Source organism: Macaca nemestrina, chromosome 19 (genome assembly GCF_043159975.1).
Source record: "Macaca nemestrina isolate mMacNem1 chromosome 19, mMacNem.hap1, whole genome shotgun sequence".
NCBI lineage: Eukaryota > Metazoa > Chordata > Mammalia > Primates > Cercopithecidae > Macaca > Macaca nemestrina.
In genome coordinates this window covers 14,556,609-14,570,579 of record NC_092143.1, presented here as the reverse complement: position 1 = coordinate 14,570,579, position 13,971 = coordinate 14,556,609, and the positions used below count along the sequence as shown (strand labels likewise).

Below are 13,971 nucleotides of genomic sequence, written 5' to 3'. Positions count from 1 at the left end.
TGTAGCGCCATGCCACGAAAACAGTGATCAGCTGGTAGGAATTAGGTAAATGAATCATAGGGTTTGTTCTGTAAATGAAAATCGTTCATGTGATTTCAGTGTAAAAAAGCTTTGATTAAAGACATGACTCATGTATAATTGATATTTCTTGTGGTCTTCTGGATGTTCTAACATTGCACGCCACTGTCAGCAGTAACGTGTAGATAAGTTGCCACCAGCTGCCGCCCCATGGGAGCACAGATGAGGGTGAGGGAGCCTTAGGAGAGCAGCATTGAGCATTTAAGCGGCCCAGGGACTGGAAGCTTGTTTTAAAAACAACTTGTTTTCATCCATCATCTGCATTTGTCTTGGGAGTCAAGTTTTTTGCTATGTGCTACTGAGTGTGGTGGAGTTTATTGTTATGTAATGGCAAGAAGGGACCCTGTTGGTAAGTCATAAAACGTACAGATGGAAACCACTCGAAGCACTGAGCTTCTTGAAGATTTGGGGGGTGATCAGGTGGGTTTGGTTGCATATTCCCTTCTTTCCTCACATTCCCCTTTGCATCAACTCTTGAAGACCCTAGCACACAGCACAACAGTTCCTATCCTGGAGGCTGGATCTCATTATAGGGAGTGGGGATGTGGGCTTTAGACCAGCCTGCCGGTTTTCATAATCCTGCGTCTGCCAGAGTTGGTTGGGCCACTTCAGGCAAGGTTCTTAGCCTTTCTCTACCTCAGTTTCTTCATTTGTTAGTAGGATTAAGGGCAAATGTGAATATTGAATGAGTTACTATGTAAATAATGTTTTACCCATGTAACAAACCTTCACATGTACCTCTGAACCTAAAATAAAAGTATTGTTTTGTTAAAAAAAAAGAATGTTAAGCATAGTGACTGACATCTAGGAAGTTCTTAATAATTAAAACTATAATAATTCTCATATTTCACCCTTTGTATTATAAATTAGAGGGAGTTACATATATAATCATAACCCTAAAAATGACTTGAGAAAGTTAAATAATTCACAATAGTTGAAGAACACACCTTTTCCGTACACTGAATAAACGTATGGCTTAGGATCCACTAGATAATTCACACTGAAAAAAATTAAATTATAACTGGTGCCAGAAATTTACTTTTTGTATTATGTAGTCCTATCGAAACCAAAAGATAAATCAGGTATTCAAGTACTTGTAAGCAGAGGATAAACACAGCTGTTACAGTGCAGTAAAACAATCATTTACAGAAATTCAAGGTACAAAAAGCTATGTCCTCAACAGCTACCAGGGAAGGATGAAAATGTACTGTGTCCATACTTTCCTCGGTGTTTTTTTTTTTTTCATATTTTATATCTCTTTAGCACCTTGTCTTTTAAAAAACGCAAACGTAGTTCTGAAGGGCAGCGAAAAGCTTTATTATTTGGTAAATTGGATTTTACATTCATATTAACCAAAGCCCAGAATGATGGCAGTTATAGGGGGTGAAAGATTGTTGAAATGACGGATTGAGTAGTGCGTTTCTCAGGTTATGAAGTTCAGGGAAATATGTAATTACGTCTGAGTTTCCTGAGGTTCGTCTGTTCAGCATAATGTTCTGACATACAGCAGGGACAGCTCCAGATGTGAAACGCAAATCGGGAGGGACTGCTGTGCTGCTGATGCTGTGCTTAATCATGCAAGTCGAATGCAGTTCTTGGTATTTCAAGAAAGGGTTTAGCTGAAGTCCCATGCGTGTATTGATTTAAAATTCCTACTTGAGAGAGCTGTGTCATTTTTTTTTCAGCTCCAATTTTTAAAATACAGAACAGGATTTGGAGACAGATTTAGAGACTGGACATCCAGCCGTACTCGTTAATCACAGAAAGGAGTGTGAGTGGGGACAGGGCAGGAAGGAGGGAGAGAAGGGCATATGGGGGTTTCTAAGCATATTAAATGGTATGTTGGAACTAGATTTACAAATGTTCTATAGAAAGTTTCTTTGCTTGGAGTAGATCAAATCAACCAATTATACATGTTTACCGAATGCCTGCTCTGTTCAAAGAAGATGGCTAAAACTGGCAAGGACAGATCAAATAAAAAATAACACTACAATCAGTTCCCAACTTTGGGACTGATATAAAATACCTTTGGAAATGTGACTGTTTACAGGAAGAAATGAAATTGTCTTGCTCACAAGTACAAGCTGACACATTCTCATAGCCTTTCTGCTGTGCACAATAAACGTTCAGCTTATCTTTCCAAGAACAATAAAATTTCGTGTACTCCTACCTGACATAAGAATTATTTTTACATATCTCCGTATCGCTGACTCTCTTGTAAGTTAATCTCATCTCACATGAATTTTTCACCAGCTTCACTCTGATGTTGATAAAGGAGATGGTTCCATCAAATACATCTTGTCAGGCGAAGGGGCAAGTTCCATTTTCATTATTGATGAGAACACTGGGGATATTCATGCCACCAAGAGACTGGATCGTGAGGAGCAGGCCTACTACACGCTCCGAGCTCAAGCTCTGGACAGGCTCACCAACAAACCCGTGGAGCCCGAGTCGGAGTTTGTCATCAAAATTCAGGATATCAACGACAACGAACCCAAATTTTTGGATGGCCCATACACGGCAGGAGTTCCAGAAATGTCTCCTGTGGGTAAGTAAAGAACAATCTGCTTTGTAGCCTGTGGCTGATTTGGGGAGTTTTTTATTTAAAATTAAATCATGCTTAAGTACTGAATAGACTGTATGTACGTAGCAATTGTCAGTTAGGGTGAGGGAAATGTTTGAGACATGTTGGTGGCCAGTATCCATTAACTTAACTTATTAATTTATTTGTATGGAAAATTAGGAAATTGTTTTTGTACAGCTATTTCAATGTTTTCAGGAAATTACTTTAATCTTACATTTTTTTCAACTTGATATTTATTTATATTTTTAAATGATTACAGTGATGCCTCAGAAGTTAACAAACAATTCTTCCAGACACAGGCCAGTGTTTACTTTTCTTTCCATGATATTAAGATATTGATTCATTGTTCTAAACATCTCTCTATGGCCAGTGTATCAAGAAGGCCATTGATGGCTAGCCAGGCTAATATTTGGATCGGCTGATCTGTTTAATTGTAATGAGTATGATTGAACCTACAAATGGCCATCCACATGCCACCACTGATTATTTTAAAATTTTAATTTCAGGGATACATGTGCAGATGTGCAGGTTAGATAGGTAAACGTGTGCCATGGTGGTTTGCTGCACAGATTATCCCATTACCTAAGTATTAAGCCCAGCATCCCTAAATTACTCTTCCTGATGCTCTCCCTCCTCCACCAACCCTTCAACAGGCCCCAGTGTGTGGTGTTCCCTGCCATGTGTCCATGCCACCATTAATTTAAAAAAAATTATCCAAAAACTTAAATGAATGAAAATTTATAGTGAATTTATAGCAATGGTAAGGAGGTACCCATTTGGAGATATATATTTAAAAAAATGAAGGCTTTTTTGTTCAAAGGCCTTTTGTCATTGCACCATTACTAGAAAGATAGCAAGTAAAGTACTTCTAGTGTGTACTTTATTTATATAGAATAATAGAAATTCTCTTTTAAATTTCATTTATTCAAGTACTTTTGGAATAGTTTACAGCCAGTATGTAATTTAAGCGTAGGCAATCTTACAAAAATAAAAATAAAAAGTTATGAGACTGGGTGAGAGATGAGTTGATTTATATATTAATTTCCTGCTGTTTTTAATATTGAAATAGGAAGTTTATTTAAAATAATAATGGAACTTGTATTTTAACACATGGGCATTTTAACCAATGTGATTTTTTTTTTAAAAAAGGTCATTTCATTCATCCAATCATACAATCAACATACTTACGACCCTGAGGAGTGGGGTTGCAAAGATGTGTATAATGTGTGCTCTTAAAGGGATCGCAGTCTAGTGGCCCTAAATTTCTGTTCCTATTAGAAGAGAGAGGGGAAATTATTTGGGGCACCACCCTGCCTCTAGCTGTTAGACAAATGCCAAATGATAAGGAGACAGAAGAATCAATGCTTGTGGCCAGGAAGAATTTGAACCACAGTGGTATGATCTTACTATAATTAGCACATATGTAAGCACTGCTAGCATTTCTGTGACCAAACAGGTGTGTTCACTCTTCCTCACTACCATGCACACCTTCCAAGTGCTTTCTGCTATTCCTGCTTACCAATAAGAGCAGCAGCAACAGTAACTGTTACAAGATTTTGGAGGTTATAGAAAAAAGAAAGGGCACATCTTCCTCCCCAAATTAGTAATGTTTGGTAAATCAGGAGTTTTTGAGATGTGTTTGAGCAATTTAATTCAACTTCATACTCCTAGTTCTCATGGACATTTTGGTTGTTCTTCATTGGCTTGCCAGTGTTTTCCTTTCCCACATAGAATATAGATATGCAAATTTTATATAGGTATATGTGAACTTTTTGTTTTAGAAGCTAATAGTGGCCGGGCATGGTGGCTCATGCCTGTAATCCCAGCACTTTGGGAGGCAGAGACGGGCAGATCACGAGGTCAGGGGATCGAGACCATCCTGGCTAACACAGTGAAACCGCGTCTCTACTAAAAATACAAAAAATTAGCTGGACGTGGTGGCGGGCACCTGTAGTCCCAGCTACTCGGGAGGCTGAGGCAGGAGAATGGTGTGAACCCGGGAAGCAGTGATTTCAGTGAGCTGAGATCTCGCCACTGCACTCCTGCCTGGGAGGCAGAGCAAGACTCCATCTCAAAAAAAAAAAAAGAAAAGAAAAATCTGATAGTGCACTGTCGTTTTGATTTTAATGGTACTCTGACATGAAACAGCATGACTATTATGCATACTTAATGTATGTTATAAGTCAAATAACTTATGTTATTTAAGTGTGCATAATAGTCATTAATAGTCATGCTATTTCATGTCACAATACCTTTTTTTTCTTTTCTTTTCTTTTTTTTTTCTTTTCTTTTTCTTTTTTTTTTGAGACAGAGTCTCACTATGTTTACAGACTGGAATGCAGTGGCATGATCTCGACTCACTGCAACTTCCGCCTCCCAGGTTCAAGAGATTCTGTTGCCTCCTAAGTAGCTGGGACTACAGGTGTGCACCACCATGCCCAGCTAATTTTTGTATTTTTAGTAGAAATGGGGTTTCACCATGTTGGCCAGGATGATCTTGATCTCTTGACCTCATGATCTGCCTGACTCAGTCTCCCAAAGTGCTGGGATTACAGGCGTGAGCCACTGCACCTGGCCCATATCACAGTGTTTAAATAACTTATATTTAAGTTATTTACTTGGCTGATTCAAATGGGTTCAGAACTTTCTTAGAAAATTATTTTCAGATGTCTTCAGAGTTTATCTGACACCGATTCAGACAATTAAGTTTATATAAAAATTGGGACATAGAACATGGAATACCTAAACTACATAACATATGTTGTATGGACTTACAGTTTATCAAACACTACAGTTAATCAAAGTGCTTAAGTCTAACCAAGTATAATAACCATCAAATAGTATGATATAGGCCATGCAGGTTTTCAGTGTTTAATATCCAGGGATCTTTTTTTATTAGATGTTAACTAATCCTAAAATTTTAAACACACTAGTAAGCCTTTAGGATATTTTGTTTATTGCCAGAAGAACATAGACAGGCATGGAAAGTTTAAATTTATTTGTGAATATGTGTGTTTGTTATCTGGTTTGTGTGTCTATATGTGTTAAATGAGATAATGAACTTTTCAGAAAAAAAAAGTATTATTGTTCACAGCCAAACTTACTGAAGTTTAGTTTTTATTATTTGGTTTAAAATTGTTTTCTTTCTTTTAAAATGAAGTAGCAAAATCATACTTAGGCATATTACCAAAATAAATATTGTAAAGCTGATACATATAGAGGAAAGAGAGAACATCAATGTAATTTATTATAACATTTAAAATATTCAAAATTTAATTCTTAAAAAAGATTTTAAAATACTCATTATTTACCATCTTGGCCCCACCAGACATCTGCAGGGCACAATCATCTAAGTCCATAAAATAAAAAACTTCAGGCTGGGTGTGGTGGCTCACACCTGGAATCCCAGCACTTTGGGAGGCTGAGGCAGGCGGATAACCTGAAGTCGGGAGTTCGAGACCAGCCTGACCAACATGGAGAAACCCCGTCTCTATTAAAAATACAAAATTAGCTGGGCATGGTGGCATATGCCTGTAATCCCAGCTACTCAGGAGGCTGAAGCAGCAGAATCTCTTGAACCCGGGAGGCAGAGGTTACGGTGAGCCGAGACTGTGCCATTGCACTCCAACCTGGGCAGAAGAGTGAAACTCCGTCTCAAAATATAAAATAAAATAAATAAAAACTTTATGGTTTAAAGAATAGTACTGTACACTTAAATTTCATAATTTCCACATAATTTTAAAGAAAATGGAATTGGCAATGAAATATATATAGAAAATAAAGTGGATTTATAGCAAAGTGGACATTAATGACTTGCTTAAGGCATTTTGAAAGAGATATTTACATAGAAATCAATCTGAAAATATGTTAGCTTTAAAATGTCATATTCAGGAAATTATTTGAAACAAACTAGGACCTTAAAGAATACATGAAGAAAGGGACCTGTTCCATATTTAAAAGACAGGATATTTACTAAATAATAGTATATAACTAAATATATAAAATAAGCAAACATGAGTCTTTCTGATATTTTAAAGATTACATTCCAAATGGAAAAAAATAACAGATCAGAAGAAATGCTTTCCATATTGAATGTGTGAATACATAGTAAATGAAGAAAGAATACAACATTTCATATGTAACATCATATGTTGTGCATCATATGTAACAACCAAAAAACTATCTATGCAATTTTTAAAGTTGCCATGGCTTTCCTCTTTTACAAGAGGTTTGGTTTAAATTTTTCATTTCCTGTTTTGTTTTTAAATCAATTGGCAGAGAAAATTTTAAAAAATCCCAAGGAGATAGGGTAGCCACCTAATATCCAGTTAGATGCATCAAATATTCTTTGTCAGTTAATGACATTTTGGTTTCTATCTGGATCATCTTTTTTTTTTTTTTTTTTTTTTTTTTGAGAGGAGTCTCGCTCTGTCGCCCAGGCTGGAGTGCAGTGGCGCAATCTCGGCTCACTGCAAGCTCCGACTCCCGGGTTCACGCCATTCTCCTGCCTCAGCCTCCCGAGTAGCTGGGACTACAGGCGCCTGCCACTGCGCCCGGCTAATTTTTTCTATTTTTAGTAGAGACGGGGTTTCACCATGGTCTCGATCTCCTGACCTTGTGATCCGCCCGCCTCGGCCTCCCAAAGTGCTGGGATTACAGGCGTGAGCCACCGCGCCCGGCCTTATCTGGATCATCTTAACCATGACATTTTTGTACCTGCAATGATTCAAGTGTCCAAGATGCTGTTATCATGCTGTTTTCTAGACAGTGATTGAGTCTTATAGAAGCTGCTCTTGATGAAAATATATTACCTCAACCCAATGGATGAGACACCTAAAGTTTCAGTCCCATCCGGTTCGGAGTATATCCCAGCCTAATGTGCATCATCGATGGTATTTTTTTTTTTTTTTTTGCCAGGATATTTTCTTATCCCTTAAATATTTCAAGGGTTTTGTTAATATCTATCATCTCTTTGGAGCTGGTTTATTTTAAAATAATACTGTATCAGTTTTTTTATGTGCCTTGAAAATGATAAATGAAAAATTTCAAATAAGCTTAATGTGGAATCAGTAACATTTTGTAAGTTATTTTGTTTTGTGGTATTTGGAAGTTTTTAATTCAGTGGTTTTGGGATTGGCATCTAGGGACCTCAGTGGTACAAGTGACAGCGACAGATGCTGATGATCCTACGTATGGCAACAGTGCCAGAGTGGTCTACAGTATTCTGCAAGGACAGCCATACTTCTCAGTGGAGCCAAAGACAGGTAAAAACTGAAATGTGACATTCTTGTAAAGTCCTAAGTTGTTTGTTTCTTACAATTAATATGATTATTTCTAAATATAGTTGACACTAATAACATACTATTTTATTCTACTTCTCCCAATATGTCTACTTTGGTAAGCATCATATTATTGAGGATTTATCACCATTTAAAATATTTTATTTTAGTCATCAGTATCTTAACAAAATTAAAAATAATGCTCTATATTCAAAAGTATTTCAGTTTCTATCTCCTGAATGCTTAAGAAAATTTTGATACTTTATCTCAGAGTTTTACTTGTGTTTTGTTTTGTGTTTTCATTCACACAGGAAATTATACATGGTAATCTTTACATCTCAGAAACCTCTCTGCCATGTAATATAATAGGTAGTAGTTTCAGTTTATTCTTCCAGATGTTATTTTTCTCAGGGAAATAAGTTTAAACATAACAGTTAGGGTGATGATCTGCCAAATCAAAAACAAAACTAAATATATATATTTTTTAATTTTGGGGAGCAATTTGTACTGGGTTGAAAAGTGGTATGGATAGAATATGTAGTTGGTTTGTTCTGTTTTACTTTTAAGCTGAAACCGTTTACATTAAGACTATACCATGGGACATTGCTATCTTGGTTATTAATTGATATTTTAATGTATTCAGTTTTTCTGGTCCTGTGTGTGTAGGGAAGGGCAGGTGGGTGTGAATATTACTGATTCACACAGGCGGGTGTGAATAACACTGATTTTTTTTAATCCCTGTGAAAATCCACGTTTTCTCTTTTTAAAAATAATTTTGCCTTTATCATGGAGTTAGAATTATTCAAATATATAAATTTATGATTATGAATATTCATCAGTACCTGTAATCCTAAATGAATATTTTAATGCCATTGATCCTGTTTTTCATATTTACAAAAAGAGCAGTATTAATTTATTCTCATGAACACCTTTTGGGAATGACCATTGTAATGTGCGTGAACAGAGAAGTAAATTCAATCTTAGCTCATTCATTAGAGCTTTCATAGAGATGGAATGCATATTTTATACCAGTGTAGAGATGGGGCTTGGAAACCACATGGAAAGTCTAATAAGGAAGAAACAGTCATGATTAAGCAAGTATTAAAGGAGAAGTAAATGAAAGTATTTGATTTATGATATGAATCCTGTGAATGTGGAAAGCGTGCTTCTGTTTGACTGGATGATAGATCTGAGAAACCTAAATTCAAACACCCACCTCTTCCCTTCTATGCCTACTCTTGACAACCTAAAAAGACATTGACAAGTTCCTGACAATTTGCTCACAATCATACACTCCTGCCTTATATAACTTGTCCAAAAATAGCATGTATTAAGTTCAGGGATTAAATATTTTGCTGCTACTAATGATTGGCTTGTGATTTTGGCTTTGCAGCAGAATAACAGGATTTCCATGTAACACTATGGAGATAAAGCCTTACCGGTTGATCAACTAGACAATGGTATATGTCATAGGATTACATTATTAATACTTCAAACCTGATTTTAATTTCAGAGTTGAAGGGATTGTGTGTTTCAAGAGAAGAGGAAAGTTTAGTTTAGTTTTTTTTAATACTGTAACTATGGTAATCACTGGAACTTCTTTTTACATGGTCATTAATGCATCTTTGTCCTCTCTGCTAATTTATAATACGTAGAGTACATTTCTTGTGAGAAAAAATAAATTACATGTTTTTCTGACAGAAATGGAAAGTTTTCAGACCTAAAGGGCATGGGGAATTGTAAATCAAGGTTCACTTAGTCTTGTTAGTCTTCCTTTCCTGATGTCTGTCTGATTCATTTATATGTGAGAAATAACATTATTTCTCCTTCAAATCTGAGGGTTTTTGGGTCAGAAAGTAAAATTTTGACAGGAAAAATGTGGGAGGACTGGCTACCTAATTCGTAACTTAAAATGAACATTCAGGTCCTTTATTCTTAAATGATTAAGGATTTGAAGACATCAGCAGCAGAGCTTTAAACTAAGTACAGGGTAAGAATGATGGTACAGCTCACCTGACGATGAAGCAAGCCGTGGAAAATGAATTGAGTGTTAAACATCATTTGTCATTTAGGACTTCCTTTTTTAGACATAAGAAGTATGATTACGTGGTGACTGCATTATGTGTTGCATGCATACCTATTACATCATAATTTTATGTAAAGGGTATTGCCATAACAAGTGACCCCTTCCAACTACACCCTTCACACACTCCCGGTTCTCATTCTATGCAAGAGTGCTGTCTCTTTTGAAAGCTTGCTGAGAACATCCCCCACAGGTTGCAAAAAGAGTCCTTTCCTCAATGACTCTTCATTTTCTGCCAGCACTGGAATTCTTTGATGTTCCAGAAGCTTCCAACTTTACTACTTCACTGTTGTTGGCTCTTCTCCATCTTTTTATAGCTCTTTCGTATCTACACTACAGAGAAACAAGTCAAATAATACAGAGCTTAGGCACAAAATTTAGAAAGAAATAGAAACTCATTAGCAGATTTTTATCTTAAGTGTAAAACCAAATGAGCATCCAAAAACTTTTGTGATTTTGTTTTATAAATAGGTTCCTCCTCCCAAGAGTTTTCTCAGCTAATCAGTAATATAGTTTCTGCATAGCCAGGGCTGTGCATTTCTTTCATATTTGATTTACTGATAAATGTCTGTAATAAAAGTGCCATACTTGATTTTATTGCCTATTATATGAAATTCATTTATAATTTGTATTCCAGTATTTAAACGATTATCATCAAAGGATATTTTTAAAAATAGAAAGCAAGCCTGAAACATTTGTGCTCATTTCAGTTTCTAAGTTCCTTTGAAATTTAACTTTCAAGCATCATGAATATTTTTTTTTGACTTGAAACTGCTTTGTTCAGGATCTGTTTCTTCTTGCCTCAGTGTCTACATTTGCAAGAAAGAGTGTTGCTTGACCCCAATCTGTATTCGTCTCTGTAATTCTACAAATATGTAACACAAGACTACACAATGTATTGCACTCATAATATTTTTAAAATATAAAGTGGTACATTTATCTTCACAATGCAATTCAAGTCTCAAAGATGCACATACTTAAGGATGTTTATACATCCCATTCTCCATTTTATTTCTAATTTACTTTTAGTTAACTTTGTATGCTACAAGGTTTCGAGTTTTTTCTTTTTTAATTTTTAATATGTTACAGAATGAGTTGAGTTTATTATAATTGGTGAATTGCTCCAACAGGAGCTGTCCAAGGGAAAGAAGGTGGCAGTTAGGACTCAGAATAAATTTACAGAAGTGATCATTGTTATCCAGTCAGAATGTGCATGGGGGAGATAGCATAACAGCTGATCACATTGCATTAAAATATTCAATTGTGTCTTCATTAGCAAAACATCGTATTGGATTTTTTTTTCCTGAATATGTACTATATTTCTAAACATCATGTAACATAGCACTCATTGATATAATGTAAAACAGAATAAGTTAATATTAGTCACAAGCATCACTGAGATATTTTAAATACTAAGAATACATATTGACAGAAACTGATTACATAAATACATATTCAGTTCATTACCAGTTATATCTATTATTCTCATTCACTAGGTAATAATCACACAAAAATAATTATCTTTAAAGGAGTTACCAAGAGAGCTAACATGATATTCAATTAGTTCTGTTAGAACAAAAGCAAAGCAAACAGCCAAACTACATGTATTTGAAATGATTTTTTTGCTGTTGCGTCATTCTCCTGTCCATATCTCAATGGTGCTGCCTTCACTGGCGGCTCCATTTTGGTGGTGGCCATACCAAATGGCTTTAGTTCATTCATGGTCCTTATGAGGTAGGAGACCAGCAGGACTTATTTTCTGGTCACAACCTTGTTGACCAAAACAGGATCTGGTTCAGACATGATAAAGTGAAGAAACTGGCAGGAACCAGCAGATGTCAACACAAGCAGTCCTAGCTGCACTCATTGCTCATTGGCATAAGACACTCCCACCAGTGCCATGACAGTTTATAAATACTATGGCAACAACTTGAAAGTTACCACCCGTCTCTGTTGCAATGACCTGGAAGTTACTACCCTCTTTCCTAGAAATTTCTAAATAATCTACCCCTCAATTTGCATTCACCCACTCCTTAATTTGCATGTAATTGAAATTGGGTTTACATAAGTATAAATAACTTTGCCAAGAGACCATAGATTGCAGAGTTTGGGCACATTGACTGTGAGTTAGCACTGCTCCACAAACAGCAGTACCATTTAATAAAAGTTGCTATCCAAAACCCACTGGATTACCCTTGAATTCTTTCTTGGGCAAAGCCAAGAACCTCCTGAGCTAAGTCCCAATTTGGGGGCTTGACTGTTTGGTATCACTTACCTCTTGATGTATATTATTAAGTACATAAAAACCATAAGGAAACCAGTTTCTTTAAAGTCTAATTGTATGGTTTTAGAATTCTTGGAATAGCTACAGACAATAAAGGCTGTAATGGAGAGAGAAGGAGGCATGAAGTGCTTTGGGAGTTGGAAGTGCAGATGACCCAGATCCTGGTTGCTGTGAGAAGGTACTTCCTCAGTTAACAAGATCCCCGAGGAAGCCGGTTTTGCAATATTGAGATTCCCCTTGGAATGGTAGTCCAGTCAAAGTGATATCCAAAAACGTTTATTTAGTTTTAGTGAGAACAAACCTAAAGGGTTGAGCCCTCACAGTGTGAACCTCCCCAGCCCCTGGTTATTAATCCTTGGGTTCATGCAGTTGTCTAGACTCCTGATGAGGGTAATTTGAAGCCTGAGTATGCAGAACCCGTGTTCCATTCCTTCCCTAAAGTGCGGAAGATTTCAGAAATGGCTATCATCTGTTACATGAGGTACATATACCAAATTTTTAAAAAGATTCAATAGTAGCTGAATATGCATTAAAAAAATCATCTGGGGCTGATAGGATATTGGATCATCAGATTTCTTTCCTATACTTAAAAACAACTTTGAACAATAGCAATATAAGTTTATGTTTCACATGCACAATGCTTTTTGTGAACATGGATTATAAATAAATGAAAAGTTCTGAGTTATGGTATCAGATGATGTAGTTATAGAAAAATTATTATTCACAAAGCCTAAAATATGAGCCAATGTCTTTTCCAAAGAGCCCACAGATAGAATTCCTTTTTTTTTTATTTTTTGCTAAGCCTATGTGACTTAAAATTATTGATTATTATTAAGCATGAAAATCTCACAGAGTTAGAGGTATCCAGTTGGTCAAGACTAGACTTTACTAGTTCAGTAATATGATATTAACAATTTTCTGTCTGAGCGTGTATTTATATATACAATTATATAATACATGACAAAACACAAATGAAATCCAATGTATGAGAATGCTTTTCCAAATTTAGACAGTTTTTACTTAAAAGTAAAAGCGAGCAAATGCCTTACAAGTAGAAATCTATTAGTAGTGGGTGTTCTTATTTCAGATCAACTTTTCCCAATTATGTTATTCTTGTCAAAAATATGTTCAATAGTTGAGGCATTTGGAAATTACCTTTCCTACCTGCATTGATTTGCAAACTTTGTGATGATTTCTGCCTTGGAAAGGTGTTATTTATAGGCTCACTTATAAAGAGACAATTAGATGTGTGAAAAATAAGTAAGAAACGTTGACTACCAGACTTCTATCTTAACGATGCTATATTTCTTTTCAAAAATAATTCCGCTAAGCAAACCCTTGAGAGGATGAGGCTGCAGTGTTTCCCTTACTGATTAGTTGAGGGGTTATAGACTTCTCTCCATCACAATAAATATGCACAGACGATAACACACATATTGATATTAGAAGGAAAAATGAGAGATGAATCAAATTTTTTAAAAAAACATAAAAGTAAGTGGGACTTCCTTTCTAAAAATAACTCATTTTATTAATATTTTTCATATAAATGAAATATGTGTTGTCATGTTCAAAATAAGTAATGCTCAATTTTTAAAAAAAGGGTTACAGAAATAAAGATGATTAACAGCAAAAAAAAAAAATAAAAATAACAAACAAACAAACA

At 35.7% G+C, this 13,971-nt stretch overlaps 1 protein-coding gene across 3 annotated transcripts in view; it reads left to right on the top strand.

Moving 5' to 3' along the window:
* Positions 1-13,971, top strand: part of LOC105476970 (cadherin 7) — a 138,963-nt gene that overhangs the window by 55,362 nt on the left and 69,630 nt on the right. For all 3 annotated transcript variants that reach the window (XR_011616821.1, XM_071085216.1, XM_011733265.3), the window contains 2 exons: positions 2,332-2,626; positions 7,807-7,926. Coding sequence is in view for 2 of the 3 variants with exons in the window: in XM_071085216.1 (XP_070941317.1) it covers positions 2,332-2,626; positions 7,807-7,926 (415 nt within the window). In the remaining variant the exon portion in view is untranslated. The remainder of the gene's footprint in view (positions 1-2,331; positions 2,627-7,806; positions 7,927-13,971) is intronic.